Source organism: Nuphar pumila, chromosome 12 (assembly GCF_984573655.1).
Source record: "Nuphar pumila chromosome 12, dmNupPumi1.hap1.1, whole genome shotgun sequence".
Classification (NCBI taxonomy): domain Eukaryota; kingdom Viridiplantae; phylum Streptophyta; class Magnoliopsida; order Nymphaeales; family Nymphaeaceae; genus Nuphar; species Nuphar pumila.
Window position 1 is genome coordinate 44,810,066 of NC_143260.1, and position 19,217 is coordinate 44,829,282.

Below are 19,217 nucleotides of genomic sequence, written 5' to 3' on the forward strand. Positions count from 1 at the left end.
TGGATGATCGTAAAGCAAGGAGCTCGTCATATTCAGCCCTGCTAAGTGTTACATAATCCTTGGAGGAATCTGCATCTGATTTAACCACTTGAGCCATAATATAAACTAATTGGCTAGATTCACAAAATCAAGGAGCAACCACACGCGCACACCCACAATCAACTACGAACCCGACTATTTCAAGTTTTGATTTCACCAATGAAATCTGAGAAAAGCGACTTGCTACTATTCAGATCCAAACTTAAAACAAATTTAAAGAAACTTGACCAACACCTTCTACCTCAACCGCGGATGGCTATTGGTTGCAAATCAAGATCACACATCTAACACGATAAAGATGTGTCTGGTTTTCTGACTATCACACATCAGTTTTCTGCGATTACACAGTTTTCCACACCAGAGATAAAATCTGGACAGGCTTCAAGTAACACAAGGAATAGCGTGTGTTATCATCGCGCATCAGCCACTAAGACAACCAGTAGCAGAACTCAACATAGAATCCCTCGACAAAAACCAATTCCCATAAACAAAATAATTTTCCCACACTGCAGGGAATCACGCCTGCTGCTTAAAAAAAATCTGCAATAAGTTAACATGTTGCTTTCACAGCACACACTTTCCAGCCAAACAGATCACGACACAGCAGGGAACACGGCTGCTAATATTCATCTTCTGAAATCTAACAACAAAATAGAATCTGAGATAAACTTACCATCCAGATTCACAACTAGCGATAACTTGAGCATGCAGAAACATAGGCCTTCAAAGAACTCGGCAACAATACAGTGCAGGAACCACGATACTCACAAAAACCACGACAATAAACGAACTCGGCAACAATACTGTGCAGGAAATTACAGCATCACGGCAGAGATAAACACAACAAGGACTCACGGCAGGGGATCACGGCATCACAGCAGAAAATCAGGGCAGAAACCCACGATACCATAGGGCAGAAAACCACGATCCACCCGCCACAGTCAACTTTCACGTCAATCTTCAGCAGACCCGATCTCCACTTGATGGGTAGCAGCTGGCGACTTCAACCATGACAGAAAATCGAAGACTTGATTTTCTTTCCCAAGTCTTCCTTGATCACAACAAACATACCCAGATCTGAGTAAGATCTGATTCCTCCCCTTTTTTTTCAGATCTTCACCCTGTACACGACGAGTTCTGGCACCCTTGACCATTGGGTCTTCATCCACCTTCCAGATCTGGCTTCAGATGTGAGTCATGACCTCCAGTCAGATCTTCATTGTCATGACTAGGTCTGACTACAAATCTGTCGCCAGATCTGATCTTCACCAAGAGGCGATGATCGCTGATCAGCAGAGGAGCGATATCCACCAAGAGGTTTTATGCAGATGCTGATATTGCTTGAAGGAAACTGAGATTGGAGTTCAGGCACCCAAGATCGCGCGTGGCTCTGATACCACGTTGAAGGAAGCATCAAACCCTAGGTAGAGAGAGAGAGATAGAGGGAAAGATAGAAGAGAGAGAGAGTGAGAGGGAGAGACGGCTGCACAGAGAAAAACACTTCTTACCTTCATTAGGGCTTCACTCTATGTTAAATAGAGAGAGGCTAAAAAGACTAATTACATCTAAGCCCTGTATGACAAAATAATTTCAAATAGCCTCTAATATAAAAAGATAATGTAAAAAGACTTAACTTAAAACCACCTATTCTCAACAATATATATATATATATATATATATATATTATATTTAAATATATTTTTGATGGAGTTTGTAAATTATTGGAGTGTATTTGTGTGATATTTGGCTCTTGGTAATGATTTATAGGGTAATTTGCTATTTTTGGTTAATCTTGTTATAATTGGCATTTTTTGAGTTTTTGGCATTTGTGATCGCACAAGAAGGTTTTGTTGTATTGCTTGGGTAGCGGTCTTTGCGGACTTCGAAACTCCTCGATCTTTTGAGTTTCGATTCATTGTTCTTCACATTATTAAGGTAAGATACCTTAACTGAACTTATAGAGAGCATGTTTAGGCACTAATTGTATAAGCATGATGTTGTACTGAATATCTAAATGAATTACAAATACAAGTTATGCTCACACACTTTACTTAGTTATGGATATCTAGGACTCTTGTGATTGTAGTTTAGAGATCATGTTTGTCATGATTGTAGTTAGTGAAATATGGAGTGTATTTGCTGTAGGTACACCTGTGTGTGAGTTTGAATGTTTGTGCACTTGTGAATCTATAATATATACGCATTGTGTGTCATCATACTTTGGTTTGCGCATACTATGTTGCTTTGTGTGTCTGTATGAATTTGATACATGGTGCACGTATAACTACTATGGATATGTATAAATCGTGTTCGATGCATATTGTGAAAGTTATATATATTGTCTTGTCATATGATGGACTCATTTATTCTTGTATAGAAGAAAGCATGCAAATGTTATAAATTGTGTTGAAGTTGTATGTCTTGTTTGCATGAGAAATATATGCGTATGATGTACAGTAGGATGGTCAATGAGATTTTGACCAACCCTTACACAATTATATCTAAGGTGATATAGCGATTCATGTGGTGAAAAATGCATATGACTTTTATCGTGTGTGCAAATCTCGAACTACGTAGGAGTTATGTATGTTGAGATTTAATTGCTTCGTATTATGAAATGTGCATATTCACGTATGCATGCATAAAACTCATGTTTTGTTTATGCATGCTTTGAGGTTCAATTTACGAAGTACAATGCTCTTTGTGGCGATATATGATGCATAAGATAATATGCTTATGTATGATATGATTTAAATGCCACGTGAAATGAATTTATGAATGCATGCGATAAATGCTTAAGTTCAATGGTGAACTTTGGTTCATGAAGCCTTATTGGTTTGAAATATGTATATCCCGTACATTTTGATTTGATTGTTATCTTTAGTGTAACCGCGCCCAAAGTCTTAACCGTTTTTAAAAATCGTTTCCGCATTATAAGATCTGATTTACTTATACTTATCAAAAAAATAATTGGTCTCGAAATTTCAATATTTGACTATAATTAAGGTTAAAAATTTTGGGGCGTTACAGCGGGTGCGGGTGCGGGGATGCGGCACTTTAAAAAAACATGGGTGCGGGGGTGCGGCAAAAAAAAATCAAACCCGGGACGGGTTCGGATTCGGATCCGACCCAAATCCAAACCCGATAAAACATACCCTGTGTGCTTATTTAAAGCACGCAGGGTAGGGTTTCTCATTCAAGAAACCCTCCCCACGCTTCTCACTCTCTCTCCTCACTCGCCTTCTCCCCCCACCGCAGGCTCCCTCTCTCCTATTCGTTTTTCGGCCACCTGACGTCGGCGAGCCCCACGTCCGGCGAGCCTTGGATTTCCGACCACCCGACGTTCGTCCTTCATGTGCCAATGATGCGACCTCTGATCCCCTTTCAGGTGAGCTCCCTCTCTTTCCTCGTTGTCTTCTTATTCTTCTTCAGGCGAGCCTCCCTCAACGAGGTTTTCTTTTTTTTTACATAAATGACCCTGGGTGTGGTCACACACCCAGGGTCGGGTTGGCCGCACCCGCGTCGCGTCAACACAGGTGCAGCACCTGGTTAGCCGAATCCCTGTGACATAGGGGTCTATCTAAATGCATGGGATATGCGTAGGGATTATTCCAAGATCTGAACCAAGGGTGGATCAAACCTTGGAACAACCAGAGTTACCGGAAGCTTCTTAGGTAGGTGGGAAGCTCGCTTTACGAAAACTCGCTTTGGAAGCGCGATAGTCCTCGCTTTCGAAACTTCATGGGAATCTCGATTCCCCCACGCTTCTTCTATGCTTCCCACACACATGGTCTATGCTTCCTATATGCTTTTCTCAGGTTTCTTTTTATGTTTTTCATGTATTTTCTCTCACGCTTTCACAAACTTTCCATGTACTTTCTTTAAATTAGTAACCATCATTGTTAGATTTTAACAAAAAATTAACTCTTTTACTGAAAATCATGAAATATAAGAATGATCAATTTTATTTTAGTTTTTATTTGTTTCTTATTTGATTCCTATTAAATTACTATATTGCTTCATTTTTTTAATATTTTGCTTTTAAATTGATACTTCGCTTCCCGCTTCGTAAAAAATTTAAAATGCTTCGCTTCTCGCTTCCGCTTCCGCTTCCCGTATCGTTTCCTGCTTCCGCTTCCTAGTTTGGCAACCTTGAGAACAACCAAAAATGGATTTGGTTTTGGCTTTTTAAATCGGTTTTGGTGAATCCATGTTACCCTATTTGATTTTTGAAAACCGGTTTGACAAAAACTAATATTTAAAGCCTTAACGCAAAAAACAGTTTTGGGGAGGATTAGATCTATGATTGAGTGTTAGATCTCAACTATTTTCAGCATATTTAATGTTTGAATGATGGGTTTATATGTTGAAAGCATGATTTATAGATTCTGAAATTGATTTGGGCTTAAATCTATATTTAAATCAAGCTAAATTGTTTTATTGAGGGATTTAGGCAAAATCGATATGGGGTTTTATATCTTATGGTTGGATTAGATTGAAATTAACAGGTTAGTGAGTTAAGTTCATGTTATTTATGTTAATTAACATGATAATATCTCTATAAAATTATGATGACTATGCTTTAATTGATTTCTAAATTGTTTGTTGGATAAGTTTATGTTTTAGAATAAAAACATGAAAGGCATGAATTTGGAATAATGAATGTAGTTATTTCGATTGTTGTGTGCATAACAAAGATTTAATAATTATTGTGTTGCATTGTAAATGAGTTTAAACATCTGAATGTAAGGTTCATCATTTATTAATGGCTTTCTTGATCTTAGTTATTGGATGGATCATGAATATTGCAATTCACTATTATGATGTTTTTATTTTTTACCAGACCAATTTTGGAAAAAAATCTATATCTCTCAGAATATAAATCCAATAAATAAAAATAAAAATACTAGGATGTTCTACACATGAGGAGCTTGATTTTAGAATCTTATTTGATCCTGTTTGAGTCAGTATTGAGAGTGAAACTACTGTTGCAACAAAGCACAGTTTTTTTGTCTTGTTTGCAGGACTGTTTTGACCAGTTATTTTGAAAAGCATAAAAACCTACTCAAAACAAATTTTGAAAAATATTAGTGGAAGTCAATACATAGAAGAAGATTCTATAAAAAGGATTTTGTCAAAAGAGTTCACAATAGATCCCAAGAAATTTCCAAAGTTAGAAAATTTTTCTATAGTTACAGAATTTGTCCTGTAATTTTTCAAGACAGGGTCTGTTACAGAATTTTCATGGATTTATGGAGAATGAATTTGAGGCTAAAATTTTGGAGATATGTTCTTGTCATGTTAGGGAAACTCCGGTTAAATTTTAAGGGTCAAAACTACTCTGTGATTTTTGGTAATTTTTCCAAAATCGGGTAAACAGGGATCCGATGGTAATTCGTAATCAATTTGCCATGTTACTAATCATGATCAGTGATGGGTAAGACCTATTATATAATGTTTTATGCATGTTTAATGAATGTTTATCACATTGAACCATGTATGACAGAAACCATGTGTCATGTTATATGAGAATGTAAATTGTGTATCATTAGGCATGATATTACGATAGGATGGATGCATATGTGATCATGATGATTAAGCACGGTAGTGAATGACATAATGTATGATGCCAATATGTGATTGTAATATATGAACATATAAATTAGTGTATGCTTGATGATAATGTAATGTGGTTTGCATGACTTCAAAAGCGTAGCATGAACAGTTAGCCTAATGAGGTAAAATTTACATATAAAAAGCATTGTTATGCATTTTTATAAGTTGTGATTTTATGACATTATACATCAAGTATGTGGTATATTGCATTTGCATGGCACGTGAGTGGCCCTGGGTTCAACGGAACCCATGAGTGCTTGTTGGGCACTAAGCGAAAAAAAAATTATAGTAACATGCATGTAATCACATAAGCCTCAAGGAGACCGAGCTCAAAGTTACCCACAAGTGGGGTATGCACTGTGAGTTGTTTGAATGGGTTAATGAACAACCTTGTGTTATGAAAGAGTCCCAGAGTGGAGCTTGGGCTAGGGAGCCCGTGTGCTAAGAGCACTTGAAACTAATTTATGAGCTTAAATTTAAATAACACTGAGTGACTCATTCAAACCCAGGACTACGTTGGAGAGGGTGGAGGTACACTCGATCGGTCGACCATTTGTTGCTTTGGAGAGCTACGCGTTTTCGTTGGTCCCAGTCGTCGATCATAGGGGGCTGAATTACTGTGTGGCCTAGGTGGTATGTCACAAATCTGTACGGAGTAGGAATCGATTCTATATGGACCACCGAGAGTTCTCCCGGTCATGGACCGCTCCAGTGGGAAACTCCGAGGGGAATTTGCAGGTTCTTCTAATCAATGAGGATAATAAAATAATAAATTACATGGCATAACAGACACCCCATTGACATGGTTGAATCGAAGTTAGAATCCCTGAGTGTATATCCTTCAGGGCGAGGAAAGAGAAACAAAACAGCAAAATACAGGCTCATTGGCATTAGTACAAATTGTATATGCACGCAGGGATCATTATGAATTGGTTGTTTACCTTTGAAATTGTGCATAGCAAGATATGATTTTGAATGTTTCCTGTAATCATGACTAGGTAATAAATTTATGAAATGTGTATGCTTATGCATCATGTTGCATGATTTGAACTTGTATCTGAACATGGACCTATGTATATCTCTTGTCTTTAGACTATATCCATGTTTATGTTGTTTGGTGTATCCTACTGAGGTTGTAGTTTAATGCCCCCTACTTTAAAATTTTACAAATAATACATGAGCTAGAGTGATGGCGGGTTGCTCAGCGGTATTAGACGGACCATCATCGTTCTCTTTCCCGAGGGATCAGCTTTTTTTTGGATATTTTATTATCGTTGGCATGGATTTGGATCTAGATCCAAATCCATCTCCAAAAATCCAAATGGGTCTTGAGTTGGATCAATACAAGATTAATATGGGTCTTGGATAGAGTCCATATCCATATTAATTTGGATCAAATCCATCAAATCCGGTCTAATCCAAATCTGGATCTGAACCGACAAATTGCTCCTTTTTCGAAAAAATGTGATTTTCGGGCCAACCGTAGCCTGAATCAAGAAAAACAAAATATCATTACGCTTAGAATTTTGAGACGCATCCAACGATATATAACTTTAATTTCGCTTCCGAAATTTGCCCGAAAATAACTCGAATTTTGCTCGAATTTAAAGGTCAAAAATAAAACTTTTTCTCACATTTTGAGTGCCTCGTTTAGGCCTTGACGACGAGACCTGGGCCCAGCCCAAACTCCAAAGCATCGGCCTAAAATCGAGAATCTACCGATTTTTCTTCTATACTTAGTCAAATTTTCAAAAATCTCAAATTTAACTAAGTGTGAAAATACACGATATTACAGCAAAAGTGGCTTGCCAAACTTCTCGGGTATGACTTTGAATTCAAATACAAGAAAGGCAAAGATAACGTAGTAGTCGATGCACTCTCGAGGTGCCACTAAGAAGATGGGCAACTTTTCAATATTTCTTCTATTGCTTTCAATGTAATCAGTCAGGCATGTAACGAACAAAAAGGAAATAGTAAAATTAGTGAGGTGAGAAGGGCCCTTGAGGAGGACCCTAATCGGCACCTGCACCACTCGGTGCAAGGAGACCTTGTTCTCTACAAGGGGTGTGTATGGGTGTTGCGTAGTTCCGGGTTAATTTTGGAATTGTTAAGAGAGTGCCACAACTCCCCCATGGCCAGACATATGGAGATGTCCAAGACCTACTTGAGGGTCAAATCCCACTTTTATTAGAGAGGCATGAAATGTGATGTGAGGGAATACGTGTAAAGGTGTGAGGTGTGCCAAAGCAACAAGTATGAGGCCACTCAGGCACCTTAATCTGTTGCCTATTATGGAGAGGGCTTGGGTTGACATCTCCATGGACTTTGTGGAATCTCTTCCCAACTCCCAAAAGAAAGAGGTCTTGTATGTGGTAGTGGATCGCTTCAGTGCTTCACCAAGTTCTCCCATTTCATCAGTTTGCCAAAAACCTACATGGTGAAGTCGGTAGAGGAGGCGTTTATCGAGAATGTGGGGAAGCTCTACGAGGTGCCATGCACCAGTTTGTGATAGAGATCCCACGTTCATCAGCTCTACGAGGTGCCATGTGCTATAGTTTGGTGAACCATCCCAAAATAAATGGACAAACAGAGGTCACCAACTGGACATTGGAAACCTACCTTCAATGCTATGCAAGTAAACGCCCCAACAAGTGGAGCAAGTACTTGGTGTGGGCCCAATATGCCTACAATACAAGCCACCACTCTTCTCTAAGGATGTCTCCCAATGAGGCTCTTTTATGGCAGCCACCCCTGAGTTGGATCACATTTGAGCATGAAAGCTCCACGGTTTATGAAGTTGACAAACAGTTGCACTCGAGAGATGAGGTGATGCGTCTCAATAAGAGGAACCTCGCTAAGTTCCAACACTGAATGGAGCAAATATACAACAAAGATTGAAGTGATCAGGAGTTCCAAACCGGAGATTGGGTACTCCATAAGAGGTTGCCCAAGGGGCAAAAATCACTATTCGGGCAGCCCTACTCCAAGTTGTTGCTAAGTTCTACGGTCCCTACCAAGTTGGAGAGAGACTTGGAAAATCAGCCTACTGGCTCAAGTTGCCCCCAACTGCTCTATTGCATCTGGGTTTTCATGTTAACTGATTAAAGCTTTTTTGTGATGATCCTCAAACGTTAGAGGTTGAAGCCTCAAGTGAGAGAGCACCCCAACCCCTTAAGGTGCTTAAGATGAAAAGAATGGAGTGATCCGAACGCAAATGGAAGAAGTATCTCATCGAGTAGGACCAAGGCGGACCCGAGGCAACTACATGGGTTTGGGAAGATACGATGAGGAAGAAGTACCCACACTTCACCCCTTGCGGACAAGAGAGGTTGGTAGGCATGGTGGAGTTGATATGTCCCATGGCACTTTGCACACCATGCACGGCTTGGGCGCAAACTCGCCAGATTTGATGCATGAGTAGACTCGGCGAATGGGGCACCCACGAGCCCTAGGACCCTTCTTTTTTGTCTTTTTTGGCTTTTCATATTTGGTTTTGGATTGTTTAATGCTTGATATGAGGCTCGACTTGTGGTGACTCAGATCCAAAGAAGGTGGGCAGTCTATATAAACTCCCGTTAAGAAACCCTAATAACATTATGATGGATTCTTTGGAGTATTTGTTTTTCTTTCTCTCAGCATAGGAAATCGTGTGCAGCTGTAAACACCCTAAATTTTCCAACCCTCTCTAAAGTAATTTTATCACTGAGACCCACCTTCTGAGCCACTCAGAAGGGACTATCTGGTCGATTGTGGGGCCAAGGTCATTTCTAAATCAAACTCGGATCACTTTTATCATCAAATATCCTGCATATATCCGAGATCCAATTTTATTTTAGGCTCGATCCGATACTGGATCCAATATCCAATTTCTAATCTTGGGCCCACAATTTTCAATCAATTCATTCTTTTGTTTATATCCGGGGCCCAAACATCATTCGGGATCCGCCCCATCATTTCATCTATCATTCGAGATCCAAATCCATTTTTATTCAAAACTTCGGACCCAGATCCAAATTCAAAATCTAATTTTTATCCAATTTCAAAATCAATCCTTGCATTTCAAATTCAATCCTTGCATTTCAAATTCAAATCCAATGTTTTGAAAAGCCTTTTTGAAAAACAATCTGGATCCAATTTAAAACTTCGATTTGGATTTCATTCTAAAGCCCAAATTTCAAAATGGATCTTAGATCCACTTCAGTTTTAGGCCCCAAATAATGTCGATTTTAAGTTCTCCCACTTTATTTTCCCTCTTGTTATTTCAACCTTTATTTTAGTCATTTGTTTTTAACTTGTCCGCTTTTGTCTTAAAAAAAAAACAGATGTGCACCCACATAAGGTGATGCCACTTCAATTTTTTTTCAAAATTCCCATTTAACCCAAATAAAAACCCAAGAATTCTCCCATGGAGGGTCGACCCCCCTATTTGTCCTCTTCTTGGAAGAGCCATGTGAGGAAAGGGCTTTCTAGAAGCCCAATCCTAGTCACCTCCAAGCCTAATCATCATCCAACCCTAATTTTCTCTCAACCCTAATTCCACTTTGGCCTATAAATAGACCTCAAGGGGGGGGACGCCCTTCTCATCTCTCATTTTCTCATCTGATTTTGGCTGGTAGTCTCAAGCATTCAACCTCTTTTCCTTTGGCTCCTCACCGGCCCCAAGGTAAAACCCTTTTTCCCCTCTTTGTTTTTCTTTTTCTTTCTTATTTCATGGTGTTTCCTCCTCTTCTTTCCTCTTTTCTTCTTCCTTTCACTTGATTTTCGTATGGTAACTCCAAGGATCCATGTAAATGCAGATGAACTCATGTTTCCATGTTTTTATTTCATATATTTTGGATCTTGATTGTTGAATTTTGCTTCAGCCAACAAAAGGATGGTGATTCGACCTCATATAGGTTGAATCCCTCTTTCTCACGGCTACATTGAATCAAATTCATGCATCAGTCTGTTATTTCATTTCTTTTTATGCATCATATACTTCATTTTTCATCATTTGTACATTCATGGAAGGCCAAGAATGCTGGATTTCTTGTTTTTATTGTGCATGCATGCATCAATTAGATTTCATTATGTTTTAGAATTTGTGCTTTTCCATATTCAATTTTGGTCTCCTGTTAGCAATCTTATTTCGCATATTAATCTTCATATTTTGAGCTGAGATTTTTATGAGACCTTCATGCATATGTCTCCTTGAATCTGGCAAATTTTCATAACTTTTGGGCATTTGATGACCCGTTTTAAAAATCAAGAATCGAAACCTGCTTTCTGCACTGTTAAAACGTTGTGCAGAATCAGGAGCAACTTGCCGGAGTCATATCTCCCTAACGGGAGACCGTTTTCTAGATTTGTAAAAAGTGGCTTCTCCATCTGTATGTCTAGTTTTTATCATGTGATTTTGGTGATTTTTTATGATCATCTACTATTTTATCCTAGCCCGAAACCAGAACTTGTTCTTCTGCATCATCTGACATTGTTCATAACTAGGCTTGATTTGCCGGAATCATATCTCCCAGACCGGGGATGATCTTTCTGATCCGTAAAAAGGGATTTCTCCGTTGTTATGTCTAGTCCATCCTTGATGAATTTGGTGAATTTCTATGATCAATTTCTATTTTATTTTGGTTAAAATCAGATACATGTCTTTTCTACAAAGTCAGGCGTTGCTCAGATCCTAGGTCATCTTGCCGGAATCATATCTCCCTAACCGGAGATCGTTTTTCAGATCTGTAAAAAGGGTTTTCTTTATTTGCATGTTTAGTTTATCTCTGCCAATTTTTAGAAATTTTCATAGTCATTTGATGTTCTATTTCAGTTGAGAACCGAGACTGGTTACAGAACACCATGTTCTATAACAGGCTTATTTTCTGAGACAGAGCAGCGACTTTGCAAAGTCGTTGTGCTCAAACCGCAACAGATTTTTAATTTCTATAAATTGGATTGGTTTCCTGATCTTTTTAAGCAACTTTTCCCACAAATTTGGGAAATTTTGAGTTTGTTTAGCCTCTGAAATAGCCAAATTACAAAAACCTATCTGTTTATCTCATACTACTGGTTCTAAAATTTAAAGTCCCAATGCTTTATTAATATCTCAAAATCCAGAAAAGAATTTTACATTATGTAAAAGGGATATGTTCCTTTGGTTTGTCCTGGGTCTACAGATTCAATTAGGGCTTAAATTGAGTTCGTTTAGGACCCCTTTTACCCAAAAAAACTGACAAGTTTTTCTACAAATTTCATTTCTGACAATTCATGTTTCAATTTTCCAAGGTATGATCAAAAACCTTAATTCGGGTTTTTCTTCAGTGTTTTCCAAATTTTTCAATTCTAGGTTGTTCCTAAGGTTGTTAGGAGCCTCCATACCAATTCTTAGAAATTTTCATGGTTATTTAGCACCTCATTCATCGGATTTTCCAAAATCTATTTTCTGTAAAGTCTTAATTTTGCTAAAATAGGGGCAAATTAGGCATTTTCTCATTCATATTCTCAATTTCGAGCATTATTTTCATGATTTAAAATTTTGATTATATTTTTTATCAAATTAACAAGCTCTCCAATCGATTTCATAAATTTTTGAGCCTCCATGTGAGGCATATTTCAAAATTCCTTTTAGAAAACCCAAATTTTAAAGCCATAGTCTTAATTTTAGGGGTATTTTGGTCATTTTGCCCCTAATTCCGAAATTTATTTTCCAAAATAGATTTATTTTGATAGTTTATCAAATCATACATTTATCCTTTATTTTATTTAAGATTTTGATTTTATGAAAGCATGAAAAAGACTTATTTCAGAAAAATATCCTTCAATTTCCGGATATTATTGGATAAATCCAGAAAAGCCTATATTTTTTCACTAACATGTCTATTAATTTTGCAGGAAAGCTCAAGATGTTATGTTCCTCTATTTCCTCTTTTATTTCTTCATTTCATTATTCAATGAAAATTGTAATCAAATATCAAAAATAGTGAAAATTTTCTTTTCTGCTTAGATAGATTGCATTTGAATATAGTTTGTTTTCTCAATATTAACTGCTATGGTTTGTCATACGCATTTTTCAAATCTCACTTATGGTGAAACACGAATGGCACGTGCACCTTCTTCTAAGAAGTTGATAAACTTAGTGTAGTTCGTATTTGTGACCATAGTCAGAATACGAATGAAATTCAGATTTATTAATTTTTTAAGTTACAAAAGGCCTACACTCTTAGGTTATTTTCAAAAATTATTGCATATTTCAAAAGGTTTTCAAGATATTTAGAATTTAAATAGATGTGTTTAAGACATATTTGTAGCCATAGTCATGGACATGTGACAAATTCATCTTTATTAAAATTTTGTAAGGCACAAAAACAAATTTCAAAACAATGGGGATTTATAAATGAATTTTTCCTCTCAAATCTTTCAAAAGGGATATTTTCAAAATTGCATTCATGCATCATGTAGCTTATGGTTACATCATAGGGCCACACACCCAAACATCTTCCTATCCTTTCAAAAATTCAATTTCTCCAAAACATCTCCTATTTAAAGCAATTTTAAAGCAATTTCAAAGCAATTTTAAAACAATCTCAAAACAATTCCAAAGCAATCTCAAGATATTTCAAAGCAATTCCAAGCATGCACCATGATTTTCCTTGAAAATTTTCAAAGTCATGGCATATAATTGTTTTTCTTTTTGCATTCTAGGACTTAGAATAATTTCTTAGACAGTTAGACAAACAAGGCACAATGTTCGATCCTTGGTCCGATTACCCCCAGTAAAGGCACCAGGAACGGTTGAACCTCGTACCGACAGGCGAATTCCAATTTCCCAAGTTTTCCCATATTTTCAAAGCAGAGGCGAGTTTTCAAAATCTTTTTCAAAAAAAGGTCAATTGATATACAAAAAGTAAAAATTGTTGCAATGATCACAGTAGTGTCTCCCCCTTCTTCCCCAAGTTGCAGTGCCTCCCACGAGTGATCCTTGGGTGATGCCACAGGTCGTTGCTCGCCTGAGGGTCAATAAGCCTCTCGGTGCTTTGCTATTGGCATTGAGCATACCCAAGACATGCCCCTCCCGCATCCGCCACCCTCTCTCTCATTGGGTGACTTGGATTGGCCATCCTCAACGTGATCGACCCTATCCCGCAGCTGATCTAACATCCCCAGCCCTATCCCCTCCAACACACGTGATTGGGATGGTATGTTGATCCATCTCAAGGTGGATGTCACGCAAGAAGCGGCAGCCAAACCCCGCATCACCCGATCGCGCAAGTACCAATATGATCTCGACATTGAGAGTGTGGGCCGCACCACTTAGGGAACCCAACAACCATAACTTTGAGGCTTATCATCTAGAAGGCACCTCCAAAGTCCTACCCCATTTTAGTATACCGGATCAGATTTGTTGATATTGGACTTAAGGCCAAATCCAATTACAAATGAATTCAACATTCCCCTTATTATGTTTGGTATGAAATAAAATGCAGACAAAAGGAGAATATGTTAGACAAAAATCATACAACTAAAACAGTCCTTATCTCCGATACTTAATCTATTAAGCGATCCTGCTTGCAGGTTTTGGAAATTCACAAGGCTCAACAATTTCAATATCTTAATGCATGTGCAAGTTCTTCCAATTGATATTAATCCTTGATAACAGGACTAAGTTCAAGAAACGGAACTAATTCAAGAAGAAATATTTCCATTTACCAAAATTCAACCATTAGAGTTCCATTACAGAGAAATTCTAGGTATTAGGGAAAAAGGAAAAACAAAGAAGGCCAATCGTGTGAGGCATGTATCCTACACTAGCATTAGTTGATTGAATTTGAAATTTTGAATAAAGTCAGATGGAGTCAAACAAATCCATATCCATCCAGGTGAAAAGTTGATAAGAGTTAGCAATTTGAAAACCAATTTTGCACTAAATTCACATTAAGCTGAATCTGGGCAATCCCTTTACAACATTAGAGCCATACTATGGCCAGCTCAAGTAATAAAGAAACCTTGACAGACTTATCAGACTCCGAAGAATGCCATATTGAGTTGCAAGTCGGGTTCAGTTTGTGGATCACGAAATCACAGGGTTTGCAAAGTCATCCAATAAGCATAGGCTTCTCTATAATCTTCGATAAGTTGCCATGAACTAAATTGATCAAGGCCCAATCATGGCCACCCAATAAAAGGACTCCTTTTCTCTTTTGGATCCATGATTGTACTGAAATTCAGCAGTTCAACATCCCAAAAAAAAAATCACGTATAAAATGAATTATCACCATATATCTGTCCCTCTTTTTGTCATCACATGTTTCTCATCAAGATCATCATCAAATCCACCAATCAGTAAATTCTCGATTTCATTCTGATCTAACTTCATACTATGAGAAACAAGGTCAATTGGCTTCACTAGATAGAGAATTGCACTCAGACAGATAAGAAATTTCATGGCACCATAAACCAATCAGCAAAAAACACAAAACTTCAGGGCCATAGAGGCTAATGCATCATATTTGGTTTATAGATTTCTTTGGTTCCACCCATTCCGTCCACATTACATGAAGCATACGAGGAGCGGCAATTAGTAATTCTGTTTTTTCCCTTCTTTTTTCCTCACGCTCTTTTCTCCATGGAGTACGGATTCTGTATTACATGCAATTTGCGGAGCAAAACTCATAGAATGGGACTTTAAGGATTCCGTGAACTAAATGCAAAAGATCATTCATTCACAAACAAAAGGAAATAAGAATTCGAGCTTAGATTTCACTGATCAAATGAAAAGGAATCCAGAGATACATTTCGAGAGCGAGACCAATCATGATCTCAATGTAGCATGATCTAACCCGACCGATCCTATGGCTCAATTCCCCCGGAAATCCCAAAAATTCGCATCAGATCCACGGAAAAACATCAAATTTCAGGAAAAGGGCAAAGGAAACGGAAGAAGCAGGAGAATGATGGGCACTCACAGGCTTCGAGATCGCTACTGCAAAACTCATCGTTGCGGCCGAGGCACGCGAAGAGGGAGGAGTTCCACTGAGATCGGGCGACGGGCTCTCCGATGACGCTGCCGTGCCCTACCGGGAGGCCGTCAGCCGTCCATCCAACAACGGCCTCCTCCTCCTCCTCCTCCTCCCTCCTTCCCTCTCCTCTCTCTTCCTTTCCCTCGTTGTTTTCCGTAAGCAGAGGGCTCCCTTCCTCTCCTGCCATCTCTCTCTCTCTCTCTCTCTCTCTCTCTCTCTCTCTGGTTGTTTCTTCTTCCTCCTGGTCTTTCCTTCGGATATAAATAAACCAAACGAAGAGAAGGGGAAAGAGGGGTTGTCCAAACTCCAAACTCAGCTATTCATTATAATAACATTATTAACCGTTAATCAAGTGAGGGATGAGAAACTGGAACGTGAGAGAAAGCTCGAGATGTTGATCCTCAAAAAAAAAAAAAAGAGAAAGCTAGAAATGTGACCTACTCTCGATCTTGTGTTAATTACTTTAATTTCCTCGCATGCCCACAAAGTAAACGACACAATTCTTCGACTTTATTCTCTTCTATTTTTTAACATTTGATGATGTGGGTCACCCACGTGGCCTGCGGAGTGGGTTTGAAGGTGCTGAGACGAAAGCACGGATCAAACTCCACTGGTGCACGGTGTTCCCGTAACTTTCAGTGGTAGGTCATATATAAGTTACGGTGGTTGTGGGGTCCCACCCAAACTTTACTTGTTCCGGTGAAGGCTCCCGTGATGGACGGCCAGCACTCAAAAAATGCAAAAAAAAAAACAAAAAATGTGTAAATTTACTATTTTTCTCATTTTTCGTATTAATATATATATATATATATATATATTAGTAATAATGCAGTGCTCTCCAAGTACCTACTTTTGAGATCCAATGGTAGAAATATAAGCTCTTATTTTAAATATGCATGCAATATCTTAAATGTCCCACTCTCGCTCATCCTTTTTCATGCAACTGCCTTAAAAAATTTCTCTTTCTTATCCTTGCTCATGCAACCTTAAATGGTACTCTTTCAATCGGAAAGTAGAAACGGTGGTGGGTATTGGACATGGATGATGGCTATGTAGTTGTATGTCTCACGTAAAGGACCTACGGCAGTCTAGCTTTTATAACCAGTGAATCTTAACCTGAAGTCGGGTCAGAGTTGGGTCCGGTTCTGGTTAGAATATCTCAAACCAGATGTGAGTCTGTCGTACTACTCGAATCTTATGGGTGCAGCTCAAATTGCTAATGTGATCCATTTCATTGGTTTCAATCTTGGTTCTTGGGATGGTGATTGGTCAAAATCCTATCCATTGACAGATTCACTTGTGTTGATAGAAATATGGTCTCAACTGGTGCATCAAAGAGTACGATGTTGTTGAAAATTGGTTTTTGACCCTAATCGATCTTTGAAATGATTTAGGGAATCGGACGGTACAAGCCGACTTGAATCCGGCCGAGTTGGTTGATTTATTTTTGTTAAATTTAAAAAATCATAAAATTTCACAAGAAAAAGGACTGATTCAATCGTGAATCTGCTTGAACTGTGGCGATTCAGCCCAATTCTACTGATTTCGGGTTGAATCAACAAAAATTTAAGTAGGGCTTATTGATAATATTGCATAATAGAGTTGCAAATGGGTCTGAGATGTTGACCTGGCACTGGATCGAGCTTACAATGATTGGGTCCAATTTGTATTTGGATTTGGCTTGCAACACCGTGTAGAATTCTGGATACAAGCACAGTTGACCCTCTCATATACTATATCTGCAGATAACAGGTCAAGTACATTGGTTTTCATGTGAAATACTTAAAATGGGTTGGGTCATACTGAGATTTGACTTGGTTCTAAAACTCTTTATTTGTCCGATTCCAGTCTGGATCCAACCAAACCCTTTATTACCAACAAGCTAGAAAACTTGAAATAACATCCTATAGAGCTATTGCAAGTCCACTTTGAACTAATATTATAAATCATTCAAGTAGAATCTGACCAGCCCATCTTATCCAATTTTGATGGCTTGAACATAAAACAAAAAATAAAGATTATATTTCACTATTAGCAATCATGCATAAAAACTAAAACCTAACTTACCATATGGATACATGTGTGTATGGAGGAAGATAAAGATCAAGGTATGAACAAACACTATAGATATAGATTTAACTTACCTTTTTAAAGAAAAATTACCACTAAGGAAAACTAAACACAATAAAACCTCTACCACGAAATTGTGTAAGGTGAAGTCCTACTATGGTACCTCACACTACACTTAAGTGGTAAGAGGTGGAGAGCCAACACCAAGGTCTCACAAGAAATTTGGTGGAGGGAAAAGAAGAGGAGAGGATTTTCGAAAATCTAAGGTGAGAGGATAATGAGACTCAATACCATTTTGAGGTATATTTATAGGAAAATTTTGAGCCAGGGTGAGATGTGTGGTGGAGCACATATGAGGAGAGATGGAGGGTTGAGATGAAGTCTAGCCCTCCACTCAAAAAATTGAGTTTCATGTTTGCCCTCCTTTCTACAAAATTAAGCATTGCCTTTTTCTAATTTTACGAAAATGGTATGTTACAAAAAAGACGTGACACATGCATGCCATTTTGTGTTTTGGGGAATGGGTAGATCCTTCCTTAGGGTTCCAATGAGGGACGAGCCCTTGGGACCCACTTCATGTGTTTACCAAGGAGATCCTATATGAAAAGGTGCCCCAACCTCTAGTTGGTCTAACCCCAACTAGAGGCTAACCAAGCTACTAATATATATTATTTTATTTTATTTTTCAATACTAAGTATTTATTTTTCATAAACCATGTTTCAATTTACTTACATAGTTAATTATTATTTATCTTAGAAATTAGATCTAACTGAATTTATTCAATAACAAATTAATATCTTAATTTAATTATCAATTTAGGCATTAATTACTAACAATACCTATGTTAAACCAAGAACTTAGGAATTTTAACAACCATCAAAACATATTGATCAATTAAAAAGAAGAAATTAAATATTTTGCATTGAACACCAAAAACCACTCATTAAATTACTAAAATTTTGTGGGTCTTATATAAATTGTTATATAACGCCTCATAGTTATAACAAAGAAAATGGGTAATTTTATCTTTTAAATAGTGTAATACAACCATTGTGTGCATTATGCACCTTGGCGGGTTACAAAGAATAGAGAACCAATATTATCAAACTATATCATAATATAAATTCTTTAACAAAATAGATTGTGCAAATATCAAAGTTTATTTGAGTCCCAAAACAAATATCAAACTAAACTTAATCAAATGGATTGCATGGCACCCTTTAGCAACATTCCCACAACAGCTCTGGTGCTCATTCTTGATCACTTGTAGGTTATTAGAAAAATATCATCAGACTACACTAGTCTCAACGTGATAATACAATGACCATTAGTGCATACACAACATCAAGAATACACATATGTATCAAACAATTATGCATGCTTACAACCACATGCATACATCTAAAAAATTACAACAGTTCAATTCAGAATAGCACAATCACAATGATAACCATAACAAGTTTACAAACATAGATATCATTGCACAACTATAC

The 19,217-nt window shown here is 37.7% G+C and overlaps 1 protein-coding gene across 1 annotated transcript in view; it reads right to left on the reverse strand.

The window, feature by feature from the left end:
* The window catches only part of LOC149820858 (cell number regulator 8-like), a 41,107-nt gene extending 25,203 nt beyond the window's left edge, over positions 1 to 15,904 (reverse strand). Inside the window, exon 1 of the mRNA XM_089983682.1 lies at positions 15,600 to 15,904. Within this exon, the coding sequence (XP_089839808.1) occupies positions 15,600 to 15,840 (241 nt within the window). The 5' untranslated portion in view covers positions 15,841 to 15,904. The remainder of the gene's footprint in view (positions 1 to 15,599) is intronic.
* Between the last annotated feature and the right edge of the window lie 3,313 nt (positions 15,905 to 19,217).